The sequence below is a fragment of the Semicossyphus pulcher genome, unplaced genomic scaffold (genome assembly GCF_022749685.1).
Source record: "Semicossyphus pulcher isolate SPU_LCO1_2020_fin unplaced genomic scaffold, fSemPul1.0.p SCAF_7, whole genome shotgun sequence".
Lineage (NCBI taxonomy): Eukaryota > Metazoa > Chordata > Actinopteri > Labriformes > Labridae > Semicossyphus > Semicossyphus pulcher.
The window spans coordinates 11,387,928-11,410,561 of record NW_027211748.1 but is presented as its reverse complement, the minus strand read 5'-3'; the positions used below and the strand labels follow the sequence as shown (position 1 = coordinate 11,410,561).

Sequence of the window (22,634 nt, the reverse complement as noted above, 5' to 3'; positions counted from 1 at the left end):
GCCAATTTTCACAGCAGAAATAAACATGTTTACAGCCTGGTACAAAAAACGGTTTTGTTATAAATAGCTCATTTTATATTTCAAGATAACTCTGGGGGGGGGGGTGAATTTTTTTATAACACACCCGTTTTAATTTTATTAAGCCTTAAATCATAGGGGCCGGATCACTTGATTGACAGGTGGATCCTGCTGGCTGTCTGCTAGACGTCAACACAGACACACAGACACTGAGCTTAACTTCACCTGTTTGTGTTGTTGGAGACTTTTGGGGATTTTTTCATTCAAAGTTTGGACAAATAATCTCTCTGTGGGATTTATGGAACTTTATGACTGTGCAAGAAGTCTGGGCTCCAGCATTTCGGTGAGTTAAATGCTAGTGTTATTGTATTGAAATATTTTTAGCACTAAGTAGCAGGTATACTGTGCTCCCTTTAGCTGCTTGTTAGCCTGTGCAGTGTTTATTTATCTAATCGTCGGTCAGTAAATAGGAGTCAGGAGTTGTTGGCGTTTCCCCGGAGAGATTACAGCGGACCGTAGTGATGAAGAGACCGGTTCTTTTACGTTTCCCGCTACGTGTCGGCTCGCCGCTCTCTCACCGGGCGAGTCCGCTACATCTTTTGTCTGATAACTAAACACCTGCAGTCAGTCACCGACAGAATCTCCTCCTGGGAAAGTCAAACCAGCTCATTCATGATTTATACAGTCTATGTTTAATAACCGTTAGCTACGCTGAGGAGCATATAGCCTAGCTTCATAGTCGTAGCTGGCTGATTCATGTGGCCCGCCCATAGAGCTCAGCCATAGGATGTAGCTCGGTCGCGCTCCGCCTCTTTGCCTGCCTCTGGATTAGCCGTCTCTGGCATTTCCAATATATCCCCCAGCGGCGGCGCAATTCGGGCTTCCAAACGCTTCTTCAGAAACCAATGGGTGAATGGGCGCGATCGACTCCCGAGGTCACGGCGCACACGGAACGCGCTGTGTTTTTGGCCGTAAGCCAAGGTCCTGTGCCCTAAGCGCTCCACTGTGTAATGCTCTGTTTTGTAACCTGAGCCATACTGTTCTGACGCGCAGCAATATTTCGGCAGCTCATTGGTCAGTTTGGATGGTCTCTATTGAAAGGTCTTGGCTTGTAGAAACTAGGTAAGCAAATGTAAATCTGTGTCCCTCCCACAGTTTCATCCAATAAATGGAGACAAAGACCGTGTTTTCGCATAGAAGGCTAGCCGTTATGCCCTCTGCAGTGCCTTCCCTATGCCATGTTAATAAATAGAAAACAGCTTGAATTATCTCAAAATGACAGAAGAGAAACCATTAAGTGTGGACTTACCTGACCAGACACAACTTTCGATAAGAAAAACAACAAAGGTAAGACCATATTTATAGTTGTAACAGTAAAAAGTGAAGTTTGTTTGTCACTTATCCATTAAAAAAAGAAAAACACCTATGTCATCAAAATAATATGTGATTGTGGATGGCAGCCGTGTGACAAGATCAGGGTGGAAACCACTGAAACTTGTTGGTGGGGCAAGTGCCCTTTTTTTGCTTGAGCCCCTGCCACCAAAAATGTCTGTGCACGGCCCTGGTTGTCAGACAAGAACACTTTTTGCCTGGCTCGGTGAGTGATGTGTGTTTTGCTGAGGTGGAAATGGTGAGGCTAGCTTCTTAGTCGAGCTTTAATCATTGTTATTTATTATGCAATATTTCACTTTACTTATCCACAACCGTAGCAACATGATACACACTGTGTGTGTTTTTGACTTTGTGCAACAAAAACGTAACCATCCACAATAAGTGAAAGATGTACATAGTATTTATTATTAATATTATTATTGCGTTTTATTATTGTCTTTTTGTCCTTGCATTTTTTATCTTTCACCTATTTTACCCTTGTCCTTTACTAGAAGCTGTTGTAAAAAGTGAATTTCCCCCAATGGGGGCTCAATAAAGTGCATCTTATCTTCTTCAGATTAAAACGTCAATGCGGGTGACGTCATTGCGTTCGATTTTGTTACCCCACTTCCGGCTGAGAGGGGCTGTAGCTATGCTGAAGCTAGTAAGCTATACAACCGACACAAAGTACAATGTCGAGTATCGTATGCTCAGTTAGGGGATGCCGTAATAACTGGATAAAGAGGAGAGAGCAATTACATCAGCAATGTTACGAGCACAAGGTGAGGAGGTCGCAGTGTTGTGGGGCTTTTTACAACCTGCATCCACCACCGAAAGAAAGGGAGCACCGGAGGGAATGGCTAAAAGCTCTAAACTTGAAACGTCCACCCAAGCGTCCATATGTTTGTTCTTACCATTTCGTGGACAGGAAGCCGACAGATGAACACCCTTACCCCGAGAAATGGCTCGGCTCCGATGTTCCGTTATTAATTAAGTCACGTCGGGTGATGAAGAAGCCGTCCCATTCTGGTAAGCTAGCTAGCTATGGGTTAAGTGCTTGTTAGCTAATGCTACAGAAAGGTCCCCAATGCTCCGACACCGTGGCTCCTGCTAACTAAATACAACGAATGTTGCATAATTGCCACCATATACATTTCATAATTACGTTGTAGGATGGGACAATGTATTATGAGCTCCAGCTACACGGTCATACAATAGCTCACATTATACCTGTACTTTTCCTGCAGCTGTTAGAAGACCATCTAGCTACATTTCTCACTCAAATATCGATATTGATCTTCGTATTGACCCCATGGTGATGACAAGATTGTGTGCATTGTGTCTCCCTCACACATTGTTATGATAGCTAACCGATGGTATATTAATTACTTAAAAAACACCCACTTAACTTGTGAAACCACTTGGTAAAAATTTAAGTGTGAAAATATGTATTTTCTTCATACTCCACATGTTATTTCCACAGAGTCACCAAACGGCGTCAGCACTGAACAGGAGAATTGTGATAAAGACCATGACGACCTGCCTACACACTGTGATGCAGAAACACAATGGGTGGATCCATCTGTCTTTGACCACGACTACACATCACAAACACAACCCCAGCGGACTATGTCTAATGTGGGAACACAATGCGGTGAGCCGGCTGCATTGTACAGAACTCTGCTAAGGAACCAACACCTTTGTCAGCTCTACACAGGGTTGTCACTGGATGCATTTCATTCCTTGGCTGAGGACCTTACCAGAGCATGCAACAACGCCAGCTTCCAACTACACCCTTGGGATCAGCTCCTGATGACTCTGATAAAGCTGCGTCTCAACCTATTGCAGGGGGACCTTGCTGAAAGGTTTGGCGTCTCTCAGCCTATTGTCAGTAAGGTGATTTCCTGCTGGCTTGACCTCATGGAGGCAAAAATGAGGTGTTGCATACCATGGCTTCCCAGGGAGACAATCCAGGCAACAATGCCTCAGTGTTTTAGGGAACATTACCCAAAAACAACGTGTGTCATTGACTGTTCAGAGACACCCATTCAAAAGCCACATAACCTTGACTCGGGAGGCGAGTCCTACAGCGACAACTACGGCGAGAATACCGTTAAATACCTCATCTCAATCGCACCATGTGGACTGATCATGTTCATCTCACCAGCGTATGGAGGAAGGTGTAGTGAACAATTAATAACTGAAAATTCAGGTTTCCTGGATTATCTCCATCCAGGTGATGAAGTCATGGCTGACGCAGGCTTCGGCATCAAAGATCTCCTCTATGAAAGGAAGGTGAAACTTGTCATTCCATTCACAAAGGAATCCGAGGAAGATACCACCAACACTAGGTGCATTACCGATGTACAGGTCCATGTAGAGAGAGTCATATGCCGACTGAAAAACTTTAAAATCCTCTCTCAAACTCTTCCGATAAACCTCACCCCGAAAATGGACAAAATTTTGAGCATTTGTGCAGCCCTGTGTAACCTGTCCTGTGGTAACATTTCTGATGAAGAAGATGAATGAGATGAACTCTGTAAAACAAACCTTGTGATAAAGAGTAATAAACTTTTCTCATTTGAAGGAATAAGTCTTTGTCAACAAGTTTGCAAATTATTCCTATTTTTATTTAAGAATTCAGTCTTGAAAAATAATCTACATGGACAGCGATATGTGTCTCAAGCACCCTGAAAAACAAACATTTCTTTCATATTATAGAACAAACATTTACTAAACACACCACAAAGTTGATATTTAACTCTTATTACAACAGAAAATCCACTCCTACACCCTTATCACAATTCTCACCCTGTATTTACTTGTAGAATATACACACAGATTCGATAATAACATTGTCACAAAATTGGCACCACTATGTGCTTCACATGAAATGAAAGGCCATCACAACATTCTCGCAAAAGTTATAATCCAAAGTCAAAATTCAGAGCAAAGAGAACAAAATGAAATAAATAAAAAGTCAAATATCAATGATATAAATATAATATCACAACACACACACTCTCTCACTCACACACATACTCTAAAAGTTTTAGCCATAAATTGATAAAAAAAAAAGGTTTTTAATCTGCTTTTTTAAGTGTTCAGTGTAGGGGCCCCTCTTTAAGTCCTCAGGTAGGGTGTTCCATTGTCTTGGGGCGTAAATTCTGAAAGCAGACTCCCCTGCTTGAGAGTTAAGTACAAGATAAATAAATACAACATTTACATAATGTGCGAAATAGGTATGAGCCTTACCTTACCTCATATGGAGGCTGTGTGACTGCAACATCTTCCCAAACCGGCGATGCATGACAATCCAGTAGTCTCCACTGATCCAAGGCTGGTGACCAGCGCCCACGTAGAGTGGCTCTGGCAGCTCGACTGGCTGCGGTTGACTTCTGCTTTCAAAAAAACGAAATCACCTTCTATGTGCAACAGTACATGGCCAACTTTCCCGCTATGTAAATATTGATATGCGTCTGTGCTTTTATCATTTCGAATAGCCGCGCCATCAAAAAATGAAAATCGGCATCAACAATATAGTTGAATATGTCCCCGTACATCAGCTCTGGCCACTTGTTCGTATCGTCTAGCCACGTTATGATTACCAACGGATGAGAAAATACAAGTCATCTGATCTTACGATCTGACTTTCTTTATGCTCCCACGTAAACATATTTGCCGTATTCACCATTGTTGATCTTGTCTAGTTAACGGTAGCGAGTGGAAGTTGACGGGAAAATTTGGAATTGTCCTAGATGCTATTTGGAGTGGCTAAAACTAGAAACCCCCTCCCATGAACTCACTGGTAACGTCTGAGGTTCCCTTGCTTCACTGATTTACATGATATAATTATTTGCACCGCCATCATGTATCCACTCCCTGCACTCAGTTCTCCCCGACGTGTTTTTCCTGCTTTGCCATTTTCTATTCATGATTTAAGGCCAAGTAGGAAATGGAGTTACATTTTTCTCGGCTTGCCAGCAGCGCTGCTTAATGCCCCCCCTGCATCAGTTGAACTACGCAGAAGTCCTCAGGAGCTACTCAGATATGAGAGCTGACACACATATGAAAGTGTGTCTCTGGGCTGCGGTGACCCGAGGGGCGAGCTCAGCGGAAGCTTTGTTCTCGACTTTATCACATCACCCACAGGAACAGCAATGTCACATGCTCAAGACTTCAGAAAGGGATATTTTGCAGAAGGTACACTGCAAGGAGTGTGTGTGTGTGTGTCTGTGTGTGTGTTTGTAAGAGAGAGAAAGATCACATTTTCTGTTTGAAAGAGAATTTCAGACTTAATTCAATGCAATTCAAGTCGTTGCACACATGGATGCACGGGGTGAATCGAATTGTATTGAAATGATGCTGTAACGGGATGTGAGTAAGACTTTGTTTTCTGTCAACATTTATTGTCAAAGGTATAATATGTAACAGTATCCCAAATGTTTCTGATAATGTTTATTCCAGATATAATCCAAGATTTTAACAAGGAAAGTGTGGATAATTTGATCGCCTGTCTTGAGTTGAAACACTGGAAACACCACATGATAGTCAGACAGTGAGGAAGGAAGTTGGCAAACTTTGGGTTAGCCAATGTTACTTGCAGCTGTTTCATTAGAATTAAATTGCATTACATGAACAAACATGACAAAATATAACATTAAGGAGGGGGTATTATGCTGTTTCACAGTTTAAGGCATATATATAATGTTACAATGTTGGATGTCCAGACTAAACGTGGGTGAAGTTTCAGATCTGTTGGTAAAAGTATGTTGGAGTAATCCCCAGGCTTCTCAGCTTAGTCTGCAGGCTGCTGTGAACGCCAGCTTTCAGACTGTTTTGTACGCTGCACTCTGTGATGTCACAAAGTGCAGCCTCAACAGGCTTCAGAGAGCCAGCCAATCAGAAGAAAGTGGGCTTGTAGGGGCGGGGTTTCTTAAAGGAACAGAGCTGAGTAGTTTCAGGTAGAGGCTGTATGAGCGCCGGCACAGAGTGTTTTTTTACTTAAATTATGCTAAGCTACTTCACGGGTATCACAGAGTAAAATATGAAGCTTGAAATTAGCATAATACCCCCCCTTTAATAAAAGTGACAAGACTTCATCATTGACATGATTTTTCCAAATCACGTCAGATGGATCGTCGGCAGTGTAATCTTTTTAACAATGAAGGCCACATCTCCCAGGATCCCATTATTTCTGTTTAAGATTTCTTTCGTACTGGAGACAATTCATACAATTATGTTCCCCTAAGATGCTCTGTGTGAAGTTCGGCCCCATCTGTTTCTTCAACAGGTGACACTGATTAACAGCGATTACCTGGGGGAAAGGCTGGATACTGGGATAATAATGAGATGAGAAAATGTGACACAGTGAGAAGATAAATGGGAGCAAAAGACTCTGTTGCTGTCATGTTGATATAAATTGGGGTTGAAGGGGTTTTAAAAGAAAATTCATATTTTATTTCTCATTGCAGACAGAGCGAAACGTAATTATAGTGGCTTGCTCGAAATGTTCATGTAACAACAAATTAGCAATTGAGAAACTGGTTCAGTCTGAATAAGTTTTGTTGTCCATACTTAAACAGCCGACACAGTGACTACAGGTCTCGTCGTGTTAAACACTCGGTACAAAAAAGAAAAGGGAAGTGTGTTTTTGTAGTTTTATGTAATCCCTCGGCCACATAAGGTCATTGTCTGTTTGTTTCTTGTAAGCCTGCAGACTATTTATAGGAAAAACCAGTCGAAGTCTGTCAAAGATAATGACACAGAAATGTTGCTGTGTTAATCTGCCCTCACATTAGACTGTCCATGTCCTGTTTGAGCTCAGTCTTATCTAAAGAAGTTGCTAACACTTTGGATAATACGCTTATTGACACCATTTTCATGTCTCTACAGTAAATAGCCAGCAGTAGGGTAGCTTCGTGTCCGGTCCTTTGTGAAGTACATTTTAAACTGTTCAGTTATGATTTGCTTATGGTACAGCCCCTTCTGGTTATTTAACAGCATTAGCTTTGAGAAGTAAATTTCCCACAGAGCTGATTAAGTATGATAGAAAACAGTAGCCTTGGACAATATTTGTTCATATGTGCCATGTTTTTGACATATTTGATATTATATTAGAGAGCGCTGATTATAATCACTTGAGTTTTATTCGTAGAAGAACATTTGAAAATAGTCAAAAGGTAGCTGGCAGAGCGGTAAGCTAGTGGCTAGCAGTATGAGTCAGCATTTTCAGTTTTGTGAATACATTGAGCCTTAATGTCTGTATTTGTGCTTTGTTGCAGTTTTACAGAAGTACATAAATATAGAGAACAGTTACACCTTCTGCTCATTGCAGGACCTACAACTGTTAGCTAACTGTCTCGCTTTGAATTAACGCTTTGAACACTAATGGGCTGTCCTCCACACAGCTGACAAAGTCCATCTACCAGCACCTCTTAAGCTCACCGATAAACACATTATATCTTATTTATTTAACCTGTACAAAGAGTGAAGTGTGAAAATGACAGTTAGCCTGTAAAATGATGCATTGTCGTTTTCATCGTAAAAATTGAACGCTTTCGGCAGCAACACATGTTGGCAGTCTCAACCACCTCTAGTGATTTGGTATGCTCGCTAGCTTAAAATTCATTCACCAAAATGTAGCAAATGTGCAACTCGACCAGGACACGCAGGCCACTGTTTCCTGTCAGGACTGCATGGTTTCAACTTTCATATAATAAGGAATTATACTTAGGCCTACAAACTTTTTAAACTTGTTATCTGACTTTATCTCTCACTTTTTGTGTTGCTATCAGAAGGGGACTTAACGTACCTCCTCCAACAGGAAACTTAAACTGTGAATATTAGAAATCAGAAATCAGATTTAAATGTTATTTCTCTGACTGTCTTGTTTTCTTTCTTTATTACCGAGGTGCTGTTAGTTGGATTTGCTAACAGATAGAGCCAGGCTAGCTGTTTCCTCGTGTTTCCTTTCTTTATGCTAGGCTAGGCTAAGCTAACCAGCTGCTGGCTCCAACTTCATATTTTGACTTAAAATTGTTAAAAATCTTCTACTTTACCTCTTTGCAAGACAATGATTGAAAATTATTATAACATGTAAAATATCAAACTATTTATCTACTGAAATGTTTGTTGAGCTTTAACATTTAAATTTATATGTCCTGTTTGAACTCTTGCACCATCAAGTCCATCTATCAGCTGCTTTGTTATGAATCATCTATTTTAGTCTTCTGTGTTTTTCTGGTGACCTTAAACTCAAGTATCCATGGCAACCTAATATGTTGGCTAAATTGACTGACTTTTTATTCCCACCGTGACTCATTTTGCTTTTCTGGAAATACTTTGCAGTGAAGAGGAACTAAGAAAGTCCCCTTTGATTCAATTTAAGCACTTTGGAAAATACATCTCGTTCTGAAGGCTGTCAGTGTTCCTTTTATTTATAATTGCTGCTGAAAAGATCAATATTCACCAGCCAAGAAAGAAATGCTTAACATCATGCCCAGAACAAACCTGCGTCATATGATAACTACACAGATTATTATGTCATTAAAAGTTAAAGTAGCTCAGGCTGACTGCATAGCTGGAATGTGCATTTAGGTTCCCTTGTAAACGCTTAAAGTTTACATGCCAACCGATCTTTTCTGAGAGAAAGAAACAATTCCTTATATAGATGTGTTATTTCTTTCCCCATCTTTCTCTCTGCCTGTTTCAGCACAAGCATTTTAGAGGGCTGAATCACAGCTAAGGTTTGCCTCTGGGGGCACCGGCTTTATTAGCAGACTATTTCTGGACACTTGTCAGATTCCACTACAGCAACCCTTTAGTCACTTTTCATTAGCGCTCACATTCAAGAACTCACAGCGCACAGTGTTGGGTTCACGCTCCCTCATATATCACTGAGTGTTGGCAGAACCAGTAGTAATGCCCTTTTGCACAGACCAGTAATTCCATGAGGCTTTTCGTTACACTACTGGTAATGTCAGAGTCATTTTTTTCGCTATCATGATTGTATGATCAGTGATCCAGTGTGAGCTCAGTGGTCTTTCCTGTAATTTGTTCTGCTGCAGACCCAGGTTGGATAAAGGGATATATTGTTTGAGCTTACCCTCATAGCTGAGCTCCACTGAGAGTACGGTTTCTATATAGTCGATTGGAGCAGTGCCCATTACAGTACAGGGTCAACAGAGTATAAATGGAGAGTGAGGTTTCCATGGAGGAAATGGGACGCAGACGAGGGTCACTGTAGTATAGGTTGAATATAAGGACCCTCAGAGAAAAGGGGAGGTACAATAGGGTCCTTATATATAAGAGAAAAATAGAGTCTCAATCAAGAGAATGGCAGATCAGACCTTGTGTCATCAGTTCCAACAGCAACAAATATCAGATTTTAAAATGACCCCTGCAGGCATTAAAGTGTGTAAGTGTGCATTTAGAGGTGAAACGGTGACTCCAACGTGCAGAAACATCTGCAGAAGCCATCAAAAGCAGCAAATGGATCATGTAGTGAAATGATTTTCATATAAACTGCAGTAAAGTCGGACTTCCATCAAGGAAAGTGCAGCTCTCTCAGGTCATTAATCAACACTTGCTGGAGGTGACTGGACACTGTAGACTGTAGAGCCTCAGCAGCAGCTGTGATACAGCTTCACTGTGCAGCCGCACTGCACATCCTGCCACTCAGCCAGCACCCGCATGTGTGTGTGTGTGTGTGTGTGTGTGTGTGTGTGTGTGTGTGTGTGTGGGTGGTTGGTGGTTGCTATTTGTCTAAAATGTCTCCGACACACCTGCAGACATGGTGAGGCTTGTCTCATCAATTTTCATGTAACCGTGCCCCGTAGCTATAATAAAAACAGGCTGCATGTTCAGCCAGTCAGGTGGCTCCGAAGTGTGTGTGAAGATTGTCAGAGGAAATGATTCTATACAGCTGCAGTAGATTATTATAAAATAGCACTGTTGATCTTATTATAGTTCAGATGAAGGAGATTTTTTTAACATATCCATCTTTAGCTGAATTTTGGTGTTTTGAGCACTACTTTCTGTAAATGACATTAAAGGGAAATCGCTCATTCTTTCAGTGTTTAAAGCTGTAAAAAGGAACTAATGCAATAAATTAAAACATTTTTAAAGGGGGGGTATTATGCTAATTTCAAGCTTCATATTTCACTCTGTGATACCCGTGGAGTAGCTTAGCTTATAGCTAGCTTATAATTTACAGTTAAGAAAAACTCTCATACAGCCTCTGCCTGAAACAACTCAGTCAGCTTTGTCCCTCTAAGAAACCCCGCCCCTACAAGCCTGTTTTCTACAGCTAAATACACTTGTCACTTTGTGATGTCACAAAGTGCAGCGTGTAGAAAAAACTGTGTGAAACTTGGCGTTCACAGCAGCCTGCTGACTGAGGAGAGAAGCCTGGGGATTACTCCAACATACTTTTACCTACAGATTTGAAACTTCACCCACGTTTAGTTTGGACATCCAACATTGTAACATTATGTCTTAAAATGCAAAACAGCATAATATCCCCTCTTTAAAGTAAATGTATAGTTGCACCTGATGTCTGTTGACTCCATGCAATAGAATCTCTGTGCTGTATGTTCACACACTGTACTGTATGTGAGTGCATGTACAGTATTCGAGTCAGTGCACATTAACTCCCCTTTCGAGGAGTGGAGGGTAAATAGAACTCTTTTTTTCTCCTTGTTTCTTACTTGAATAAAAATCCTCTTTTGCTTGAGTGAACTTAAAGGGCAGTGACCACAACACCACAGGCATAGAAAGCGTGTGTGTTTGTGTGTGTGTGTGTGTGTCTGTGCACTTAGTATAACCTCCCTCTTTCTCGACTCTGTCACCTGGTGGCACATTCAACACACATGTTCACAGCTTTCATTTCCTCTTTTCACAGCTGTTTAAGGACTCTGAGATGGGCGAGGCTGTATTTACTTGAGATCTTTTTATGTAAATGTAACTTTGGCTGCTGCTTCATGTAGGAGAGCTTCCTTTCTATCATCTTAGAGGGGAGTTTGTTTTGTGCTTCATAAAGGCTTCTCATGATTTCATTTAGTGTTCAGTGTACCTAACTTTCCCAGCCTGTCTGACATCATTCGGCGCATGTGTGAGCCTAGCAAAGAAACCACAAGAAACACACAAGCACAGACAGAGGGCCCATTCTTACACAAAGTGGGCAGGGTGCAGTGACGTTGTGACCAAAACACACGCACACACACTCAGAGAGAGAGAGAGAGAGAGAGAGAGAGAGAGAGAGAGAGGAGGACGGGAAACGAGGGCAGAGAAGGGAACAGGAACAGAAAGTGAAGACTTGTCAAGATGTCTGGGTGAGGGGGACCAGAACAGAAGCAGAAGCCAGATGCCAAAACAGAAACAGCAGAGGTTTGAGCGGCTGACTGGATGAGACAGGAGGGGAGAGCTGACCTGACGCCTCACACGTGCCTGCGGGGTAAGGTGCCGCTTTCAAAGAGATCTTCAGTGCAGCTTGAGATACTTTGAAACTGAGTGGGAGCTGAAAGTGCTTTATTGTTGTGTTGCTGTGGAGAAAAGTCCTTTTAGAAAACAGCTCTGGCTGCGGTTTGGTTTGACAGGATGTTTGACAAGTTACAACGATATGCTGATAAGTTTCTTTCTGCCTTTTGAGTGCAGCCGAGCGTCTCTATGACATACTCCTGTGGATATTTTCTCATGTATTTGAAGGACGTAATTGGCTTCAGATTTCAGTTCTGGGAGGAAAAAGTCGCAACCTCTGCAGTAAATGCATCAAACACATCGCTCTGCTCCGTGGAGCTCTGATTTCTATTTATTGATAACTGTTTTAGCTTCATCCTCCTGCTCTGTCTGTAGACATGGCCTCCTCTTTGCATATTTCTCTCAGGCAGGATTAAGTCGACACAAGTTTGAACTGTGCTGGGCTTGTGCACTTGCTCTTACTCAACGTGAAGAACTAAACTCCTCCAGACCATCAGCAGGCCTGTCGTGAAACATCTACACTTCCAAGATAGCTCCTATTTGTGTTAAAGTAGTTGTTTACTCGGGCTGACTCGAGTCTCAGGCTCCTGTTCTGCGTATTAATACTGATTTATGAGGGATCTGCTCCGACCGTGCGCTTGGGGCGACTCATTAAAGATTCCTGCATCGCCTTCTGTCACAACTTGGTCTTTTAGGTCGCACATGTTCCTTAAAAAGCAGCAGGGGCTAACTGAGTGCAATCATAACATTTTTCTCAGCCCCTTCCTGGCTTTGTGCGGCCCAGAAGCGGCCCTTTCCTGTATGTGAATGGCTGCACGAGAGCACAATGTCATGAGAAAGTGAAGAACCCGGGCAGAGTCTCAGAATGGCATCTCAGCGAGACGACATGAGCCAAGGAAACATGAGAGATGTATTCAGATCTCATCTCTTTGTATAAACAGGGCTGTATTATTTTGACCTCTTGTGCTCTGCTCCGCCTCGAAATCACGAAATCCATCAATTACTCTCACAGAGATGCAAACGGCCTGCAAATAGACACAATCATACTGAAAATCAAAGCGTTTGAACATCTGAGCATGAAACTACCTGAGCTGGAAAATATGACTGTTTTAAGTATCATCTGTAGGTAACTGTGAAGATAGTTCACCCACATTTCGACATAACATAGTGATCTCATTCTTCCTGCCTGCACTGATGCTGTAACAATAATAACACTAAGTGACTTATCCATTCCATTTAATGACTTCGCTGCTGATACATTGTTAGTCATCTCCTCTGCATAGATAAATCACACCTCTGTGCTGCTCCTGGCCTTTGTCTCTCTCCCACAGACTTATTGCTTGGTGACTCTGGTTTGTCGTGTTGACGCTGTTTTCATAATGTGAGGGCTCAGAGTGTACACAGAGGTGTCTGCTGCTCAGACAGGCTCATTGCAACAACATGCGCCCACAGTGAAGGAAATAATCAAGAATCGTGAGACATTGTGACTCGTAACATTGTGCACCGTCTTCAGCGTAGCAGTTAATTATGAAGCTTCGCTACAAAAATAGTGAAAAAGTGAATCAAAAATACCTTCAGGGGCCGGATTCACAAACATATTCTTAAGATAAAACTTCGTATCGATTCGATAAACAATAGTGACATGCTAACATTCTACATAAATGTTTGACTAAATGCTTGCTATTGTAAGTGAACCTTAAAAAAACTGAAATTCAGTGAATTGATTGTCTAAAATATGTTTAAATAAATTAATGTAGAGACGGACCTTTTCACTGTCAGTTTTAAGACATATGTAAGGTCGTCTTAAAGTTGGGAAGAAACTTATGAAGACATTTAAAAACTTTGCTTTCAAGAATCCTAAGAAACATAAGAAGAAAGTTAGGAAAAAACAGAACTTTATGCAGGAATATCAAATTTTCTTAACTTTTTTCTTAATATTAAAGTTATGAAGTAAATTTCACTTAAGAACATTATTTTCCTAAGAATGCTTCGTGAATCCGGCCCCTGATTCTGACTCTGAGGATTTGGTCCATCAAATTAACAACTGGTGGAGCCAATTCACCATTAAGGTGTGAAGAACAGGTCACAACAAGATGACAGTCTACACGTATCTGATGTTTCACATTAAATGCTTCATGTACGTCTAATTTAATCGCGAAGTCTGTTTCTATTATTGTTTTTTTTGCACTTTTATTTAATAGATTCACTAATATTTTCACCTTGGCCAAGCTTAAAGTTATAATCTCGAAGATCTCAGTTTTGCTCTCTTTGGCAGCACCTATGGTGATAAACGGTAATTGCGGTAGCACACTTCCCAGATATGCAGACAGTGTTGCATGTGTGACGTCCACGGTTTGCTCTGCTTGTAACTCCTGATTTTCCTCGCTGACGGTGGCTTTCCTTTTCAGACTGTTTGCTTCATCTGAGCTTCAAATTTGTTTCTTTTTCTTTGGATTTTCACTTATTTTTGAAGTTGTATCTGTAGTCATCGATCTTTGCTTTGTTTGTTCAGCCAAAGTAGATTACTGTTTACTCGCAACACTTGCAGAGAGCGGAAAAGCAGCCGGATTGTCTTAGCTCCGCCTACCCTCTCTGGCAGACCAACCACTGCTGGGTGATGTACGTGTCACTAACTGGGCGCCGCTTGTGATTTTTCTCGCCAGACACCCACTCCATAATACAATATACTGCAAATGCAAAGGCTTTCATCAGTGGGTGGTTCAATCACTATTGTGTTACCTGATTCGGTGATAGATGGAGACTTAACAGAAATTTAAATGAAAATCTTCGAGATTATGACTTTCAAACTTTCATGCAATATTTTTTGTGTTTAAAAAAGTGCATTAAAATGATTTATGAAAACACATTTTATGACACTGATTCCCAACTTTTTGGGTGGGTGACCCCATGAAATGAAGAAATGTTAATAATAATTATGTCCTTAATGTGTTCACAGTGTAAAAGTGAGCAAATAAAGTATCGTCAAAGCAGTCAGCATTAATACTGAAAACATTTTCAGTGTGCTGTCGACTGTTCTTTGACAATGTAATGCAGAAAGGAAGCAACGGGTCGCACAGCTGCAAATCATTCAAACTAATTGTGGTGGGGAAAAAACACCCACTTGCAACGCCTCAAATATTAAAGTCACCAGCAGTTTTTGCACGTTTTGCATATTTTCTTTCCTTTTATTACTAATCCCCTGAACATTAGTACGTGGTGTGATGTGTTTACAGTCAGTGTGAAGATCGGAAACAGGACACAGTTAATGTTTTTGTTTGTTTTGTTTGAACGTTTTTTTGAAGGCCTAAAAGGGAAAATCTGAAAGAAATAGTTTTTTCTACAATCCCATCCTCTAAATCATCTCGCGACCTTTCACTTTCACCTTATGACACATGGGAGGATGCCGACCCACAGGTTGGGACCCGTTAGTCTATGCTGTATGAATTAAAAGGATTTGATTGCTCGCTCGCTCGCATACCAAAACAGATTAACTTTGAAGCTTCAGTATAGCACTGCAGTGCTTAGATGCACGGCTGCAGGTTTTTAATATAAAAATAAGCAAACAAAAGATGTCACTGAAAATAGAGATAGCACCGACTTCAAATGTGGTGATTTATTTTAGATTGTTCTGGTTAAGAGATGTGACTGCTCTTTCTGAACTTACACGTAGACGTTTTGGCTGCTAGCTTGAAGCGTTCAACTTCCTGTTGAGCAAGCGAACAGGAGGGAAGTTAGCAGGCTGTCTGCGGGTAAACCAATTTCACACATGAGACGCAACGCACGGCGACAGCCAGGCCAAGTCTTTCTGCTCTCCTCTTGCAGGTGCATCTCTCACCTCTCTCTCTCGGTCTCGGTCTCGCTCTCTTTCTTTCTCTCTGCCTAAGAAGCAGCGAAAATATGAGATGAAAATCTGCCTCGCTCCTGCATCCAGCATACAGAGGAGCTAGTAGCCGTGAGCTAAGGGACGTGCAGTCAAATAGTTTTGGAACTCATCTGAGAAGTTATTTAACACCATTTAGATGAAAACATCGTCTCAAGGCCTCGACTTTATCAAACATCAGAGAAAAAGGGAATGATAGGTCTTTTATTTTGAAGGTTGACTGCTCTTTGTTGGACCTTCTTCTACAACAGAAGCACCTCACAAGGTGTTTTCTTCCAGAGGAGAGCTGCTAAGAGTAGATTTCATCTGAGGCCAGAGGAAAAGGTTACAATCAGACATTTATGAAAACTTGAAGCAGGTCCCATCGTCTCCTCCGATGGGAGCCATTAGACGAGTATATTCAGATGAATCTCCAGCAGCAGGTTTCCCTCTCTCGCCTTATTCTCTCTCTTTTCCCTGTCGCTCTGTCACACTCTCCGTCTCAGTGGGACTCTTAGAAAGATTGGTCACCTCGATCTCTGTCTGGCCTTCCCTCAGACACATCTCTCTCTCTCTCGCTCTCTCTGTTCGGCCCTGTCTTCCTCAGCGGGACTCCTAGAGAGAGCTGCCCTGAATCCTGAATGACTCCTCTGCAGTATTAATGAGCAGAAAGCTGAAAGTCTGAAACTGACATTGACAAGAGAGGGAGGAGGGGGAGGGCAGGAGTAGAGATGTTAAAGACAGAGACAGAAAGATGGATTGGAGGCAGGGAAGGAAAAGAGCGGAGGATGTAGACGAGCTGTCTGCGAGAAACCAAATGTCTCCCCGTGTTCACTTTCTCTTTGTTTTTCTGTTCCGCAGACACGCCCAAATCGAAGCATCTCTCTACAACACGGGGAAACTGAGACGAAAGCCAAAGGGCAGGAGGATAAAACAAAGTCTGGAGAAGACAGAGTAAGAAGACACTTGCGGGATTGCCAAACAGAGTAAACAAACTTGGCAGATGTTGGCTTTTTTTTCCGGCATCTAGATCAGAATCATCCTAACTCAAGGAATTCAAAGAAACCCGTGTTATACACAAATGAGTGTCTGATCTCTTGGATTTGTTTAAAGCATGTTTCAGCTTTGAAACCACCTCATGAGGGAGGATGCATACATGAAGTCACCCTCCATGCTTACAGCTTTCCATTTGACATAAACAACAGCAGCCTGAGCGCACACGCGACCCTTATAGGTAGACAAAGCCAGGGGCAACTATAAAACCCTTTGATCATTATAAATAGCTCGTGAAATCTCAAGTGGCCAAATATCTGAGCTGACAGCTGTTGGATTTGTTGGATGAACACTGAGAGAACTGGATCCAGATCACATAAAAGGGCTTTTATCTTAAATTAACACTGTATCTTAATTATTCTGGTGTCTCCAGCAGCCTCATGTGCACATTTACAGACTCTCAAACTTCACAATCCCTCCAAAGGATTTATTAAAACTTTACCGCACAGACTCAATTAAAAGGAGCCACCGCTGCGTATCTGAGCGCCATGGACGGGAAAACCGACAGCATCCGGGAGTTCTTCAACCAACTCTGGAGCTTCGCGACAGAGAAGCACAACCAGGGCGTGTACAACACGGCGTGCCTCATCGTCCTGCTGGCTCTGCCCCTGCTCGTCCTCCTCACGACGCTGGTGGTGTGCTGTCACTGCTGCTGCTGTCGCCATGCCAACAGATGCTGCTGCTGCTGCTGCCGAGGCTCAATGTCGACGACAAGGTCAGAAACGAAGAAGAAAAAGAACTCGGCGAATAATACTGAGGACTTGTGGATCTCTGTGAAGACGGGGCCGATGACCCCGGACAGGGTCGCCCTGGCCATGGTGTAGGACGCCATTGTTGGGCCAGCTGGTGCTGTGGATTGTCAAACTATTTTGGACTCTAAGGAGGCTAAAGACATTGTTCAAAGTAATGGAAAGGACTTCACATTGATACGGGTGCACATTATACTTAAACAGTGTACATATTTTTGTCTTTTTTCTATTCATTCAGTGTCGTTTGTGGACCATGTTTACAATTTTATATGAGCTTTTTAGTGCGTGGTACATAAAGAAAGACGTGTGCCACACACAGGCATAAACATACCTGCAAATGTATGCGTGCGGTGTTGTATGAGTGGGTTAGAGAGAGGGAGAGTGTGTGTGTGTGAGAGAGAGAGACAGAAGTACAGTGTTATTGAGAGCACTTTGTTCTTAGAGCTCCCATGTGAAATTCATTGCGTCTGTATTTGGGAAAGAGAGCCAATTTAAGTCGTGCCCAGTGTTCAGACGGCTGTAATGGTGCCTACTCTCACTCTCTCGGCTGGTGATTGACTCTCACTTTGTAAAGTAAAAGCCTCTGACTTCTAAAAAGTTTCACTCAGAGAGAAAACTTTCTGTTCTTACTTTACTTTCTCAATACTAAACAGTGTCGGCCACAGGAGAGGCACTTGGTCTTGTTTTTACGGAGTGTTGTATTCAGGTCAAGTGGGCCTTAAAGGCACAATTCAAACTCTTGAAATGAAAATAGAATCTGTTTTACTTCCTTAATTGAGTGACAGATCTTTGAATTAACAGTAGAGAGCAATCATGTAAAAGCCGGTGAGGTTTTCTGGGCCTGTATTAAAAGCAAGTCTAATGTACTGTCTTTAACGGCTCGAGGCGGAGATGAACGTAGATGAACGTAGATACGAAAGTGAAGCTGCATTACAGAAACAGATAAGTTAAACATGTTTTTGAGGGATTATACAAAACATAATTGGTCAGATAGTTTAAGTCTATTATTTGCATTTGATTTGATTTGCATTCTTGGGATGCAAACAGCACAAATTAAGCACTGAATATGTTTGCAAACCTTTGTTTCCATGTGCATAATGTACCAGAAATTCTTTATTTCTCTATTTTGGTTTCTTTTTGCTTCCATTACAGCCACTTTCCTTTACATTATAAAATATGAGTATTGTACTTTAATTGTTGATTGCACATGTAATTGTCACAAGAGTTATTAAGGATAACAAATATTCCTAAATTTAAATCTTTTATGTTTTAGCAGAAAAAGTTATTAAAAGTTAAGATTTATTTGAACAAATTCTCAGCACTGTGGACTATCAGCTATTTGATCATACATGTGATTCATCATGTGGTCGGTTTTCTTAAAAAAAAGTTTTCTTAAAGCTTATTTTTACATCAAGTTAAAGTAAAAGTGTCTTTTTTCTCAGCCTCTTCAAATGTTTTTTAACCCCTAAATAGTCTAGAGCATTCTGACTCTACGTGTTATTCGAAGACGTTAAACACAGGTCCAGGTTTGTTTAGCAGCATTATAATTACACTCAATTACTGTTATGAACGGATGAGGTCATAAAAATAAACCGATTTTTTTTTAAATGTTCCAGAAGAAAATAGACCCTGAATTTATCTGCTGGGCTTCAAGTGGATTGTGCCTGATGTCTGGTTTTTATTTCTAAGCATACGACATCCCAAAGCCCAATTAAGCAGAAGTGTCTCAGTGGTAAATTCATCTTTATGCATTAGCTTACACTGGCACTGAGTTGATCTCCTAGCTCGAGTGCTGCTGGGAAAACAGCCCCACTCATTTCATTACGGCGCAGACAGATACATTCCCATGTGGAAAATGTGGGTTTGTCTCCACTGTTTCATGTTCTGAGAGGGAGAAGTTGGACTCGTTGGGCTTAATTTGAAAGCTTACCCGGCAAAATAACAGCCTCTGTAGCAACGCATGATGACTAATAAGTGCTAGTGTCTAAACTGAGAGGGTGCCAAGAAATAACATCATTGTCAATTCCCTGGGGTTGGCTAAACATGTCCCTGTGGCTTTTATTTGTCAGAGTATTACAGTCACTTTCTATTCTTGAGGATTTCACCCACACGAGTTCTGCGACATGAATCTAATAATAAAAATGGGTAAAAGAAAAAGAAGTTTAAAGGGAAAGCTAATCCTCTCTCATGCCTGTAAATATTTAGCGTCAGCTAGCTGCTAGCTAGCTTAGTTTAGCACAATGAGTTGAAAGAGGGGAAAACAGCTAACCTGGCTCTGTCCTTAGCAAAATATTGATTAATAATTGACATGTAGCATCGTGTTGTTTTAATCTCTTCAAAAAACAAAGCCTTAAAACAGACATGTGGTCTTTTAAAGGGATCATGTATGGCGTTATATCTTGGGACTAGCTGCTAGACTCCAGGATGTAGCCTCCTTAGCAAATTGTCATTTTTAAACTTTGGTTTTTGAAGGGATTAAAGATTTAACCTTTTAACTATTCATAATATTTTGGATTTGGACAAAGCCAGGCTAGCTTTTTCACCCTGGTCCCAGTCTTTGGGCCAGGCCAAGCTAACTAGCGACAGGTGTCAACCTGGCCTCACAGAAATATGGCGTAATAACTACAGCGTCATAAAGCCACATTATGTGGTGGAGGTGCGTAAGCTAATGTGTTGAAAGCATGTGCTGACACAAGAGAAATACTGCAGATGGAAAATTGGCAGCAGTTGTGAAATCTTTTAGGAAGTCAGCTGACATAGCATAAAGAGCAATAGCGTCCACGTAGGTCAAAGGGGATTGTGTCGCGTTAGGCAATATCTTGGGACCAGTTGCTAGACTCCCGGAAGTAGTCTGACACATAACCTCCTTAGCAAATTGTCATTTTTACACATCGGTTTTTAAACAGATTCAAGACATAGCATTCTAATAATGAATCAATATTGGGATTTGTAAAAAGCCAGGCTAGCTGTTTTCCCTGTGACTAGTCTTAGTGCTAGGCTATAAGCTAGCTAGCTGCAGATTTCAGGTTAACCTGGTCACAAAGAAATATGTGAAATGACAACAGCATAGGCTCATGTGTTGAAGTGAAGTGCCAGTAGGCCTACAGCAGAAACATTGCCAATGAAGTGTCGATCAGGATCAGATGTCATGGTGGACGAACAAATCTTTAAAGAGTCAGGAGACATAGCATAAAGAGCATCAAACATCCACGCAGGTCAAAGGGTGTTAAGGACGATTCAAATTATTATGTTAGGTATGATACATGACAATGCGTACATAACAAGTATCATACCTTACATTATTCACTGTGACTTTCTTATTTAAACCCAAACCACATTCTTTCTTTGAAGCTAACCAAGTAGATCTGCTGTTTAAACCTAACCAAACTCTGATCGTTTCACACCTCATGTTTCAAAGGTGTCCTGCACTTGCATGTACAATTCACACTCATCATCAGCCACCACAACAACCACAATGCACAGCCAAAAGGTGAGGTCATTTCCTGTATTTCAGTGAGACTTTTGTTCATGCTGCATACTTCCAGGAGACTTGTAGCTAGATCTGAAGACAGGTAGGATTATTATAGCTTTGTTTCTCTACACACTACTTTCAGACAATTAGATATGAATGCAAAAACGATTTAATTCATTACATCTCAGTTTCCGGCTGACCCCATGAGTGACTGAGCCTCATTATCATTTTTTTAGTCCCTCATACAGTATATTCTATGAATACACATAATACTGAAGAGTCCTTGCATTAAAGAGATCACTTTGTTTTCTATTAACACATTCACACTTTTCTTCTTAACACCTGTTAGGCCGTGTTTGTGATGTTGACCCTCTCTGTGTTTTTACTTCTGTCACTTTGATAAGATGGTTTTGTATTTTCTAAGGTGTTTGTCAATCAGCAGGCGTCAAAAGGCAGGCGATGTGAAATGTATATGTTTTTTCTTCCTCCTCTTTGTCACTGTGCTGCGATCAGAGGGAGCTGAGCTGAGAGGATTTGTCGTCTGTTTGAACTGCAAATCTGCCGTCCTGGATAGTTTTCTTTACGATAGCACCACGTTTTTTGATCCCATCCAATTATGCATGGTTGTATATTTAGGACTGTTTTTGTTGTTGTTCCACAGATGAAAAAATGCTGAGGTGATTCTTTTGTTTTTATAATTATGAGCCCGGCTGGCTCTGTTGGTAGCTCTGCATGCATAATTTATTCTGACATATACAGAGACGATGATAAAGGACGGCACATTGTGGAAGTTGACAGGGAGAAAAATAAAGTATTTTTTTAAGCTTTGTGGAATCTCATCTTTCTATTTCTAATACGCATTAAAGTTAACAGAGCATTTAATATTTGACAGAAAGTCATTATCTTTATGTGGTAACATGTCATATATAGCAACAGGCTCTTCATTCAATGTGGCTGCTCAGACGCAATATTTATACAGCCAATATATTTCAAGTAAACATGGGGAAAAGCTCATTTTTACAGACTTTAAACGCATCACGCTGAGACAACACAAACTGTGACTGAATATAAATACTACATAAAACCAACAGTACTGTGTAAAACAAATCACATGAAGGATGACATCCATCCTGCATGGTTCCAAACTACAACTTACGTCAACATTTACTGCAATGAATTATGGGAAATAATTCCATAAAAGGGGCTGGATGGAGGTTTCTTATGGTTTAAACTTTGTAAACAAAACTGAAAGAAAGCTACTAAAGCATTGTGATTATTAAACACTTCCGCCTCCAGTGATCGTCATGATCATGTAATTATCATCATCAGCTTGATAGCCGTAGCGGAGCAATCTTTGATGCACGTAATCGGTTTGGCTTGAGGAGAAATTCAGCTTTAACAACAATGAAGCTCAGACGTGCACGCCGGGAAATTTGATCTGTCTCACGAAACCTGATGTTTAACCTGCGGTAAATGTTCCTTGTTGTCAAAGTGTTAGCATAACTTAAATCTCAGCATATAAACAACATGTTTGTTTATTTTACTCTTCAATGCCTGAGGTGTCTTTGAGAATGATGTTACACAACTCTTCTTCTTTTCACTGATATGTGAAAAAAAAGAAGCGTATCCAACT

At 41.2% G+C, this 22,634-nt stretch overlaps 2 protein-coding genes across 4 annotated transcripts; both read left to right on the top strand.

Moving 5' to 3' along the window:
* The first annotated feature begins 2,031 nt into the window (after nucleotides 1-2,031).
* On the top strand, nucleotides 2,032-3,982 carry LOC138612071 (uncharacterized). Of its 2 annotated transcripts, none has more exons than XM_069685373.1 (2): nucleotides 2,032-2,418; nucleotides 2,873-3,982. In XM_069685373.1, exons 1-2 carry the CDS (start codon nucleotides 2,082-2,084, stop codon nucleotides 3,916-3,918), a joined length of 1,383 nt encoding a protein of 460 aa, XP_069541474.1. In that variant the 5' UTR covers nucleotides 2,032-2,081; the 3' UTR covers nucleotides 3,919-3,982. The 2 variants fall into 2 exon arrangements, with proteins under 2 accessions (XP_069541474.1, XP_069541475.1); XM_069685374.1 differs by having other exon boundaries at nucleotides 2,081-2,171.
* A 1,740-nt stretch (nucleotides 3,983-5,722) lies between these two features.
* On the top strand, nucleotides 5,723-21,800 carry LOC138612163 (uncharacterized protein KIAA0040 homolog). Of its 2 annotated transcripts, none has more exons than XM_069685473.1 (2): nucleotides 5,723-5,766; nucleotides 16,589-21,800. In XM_069685473.1, the coding sequence occupies exon 2, from the start codon at nucleotides 17,269-17,271 to the stop codon at nucleotides 17,602-17,604; it is 336 nt and encodes a 111-aa protein (XP_069541574.1). In that variant the 5' UTR covers nucleotides 5,723-5,766; nucleotides 16,589-17,268; the 3' UTR covers nucleotides 17,605-21,800. The 2 variants fall into 2 exon arrangements, with proteins under 2 accessions (XP_069541574.1, XP_069541573.1); XM_069685472.1 differs by lacking the exon at nucleotides 5,723-5,766 and adding an exon at nucleotides 11,669-11,845.
* Nucleotides 21,801-22,634: the final 834 nt, after the last annotated feature.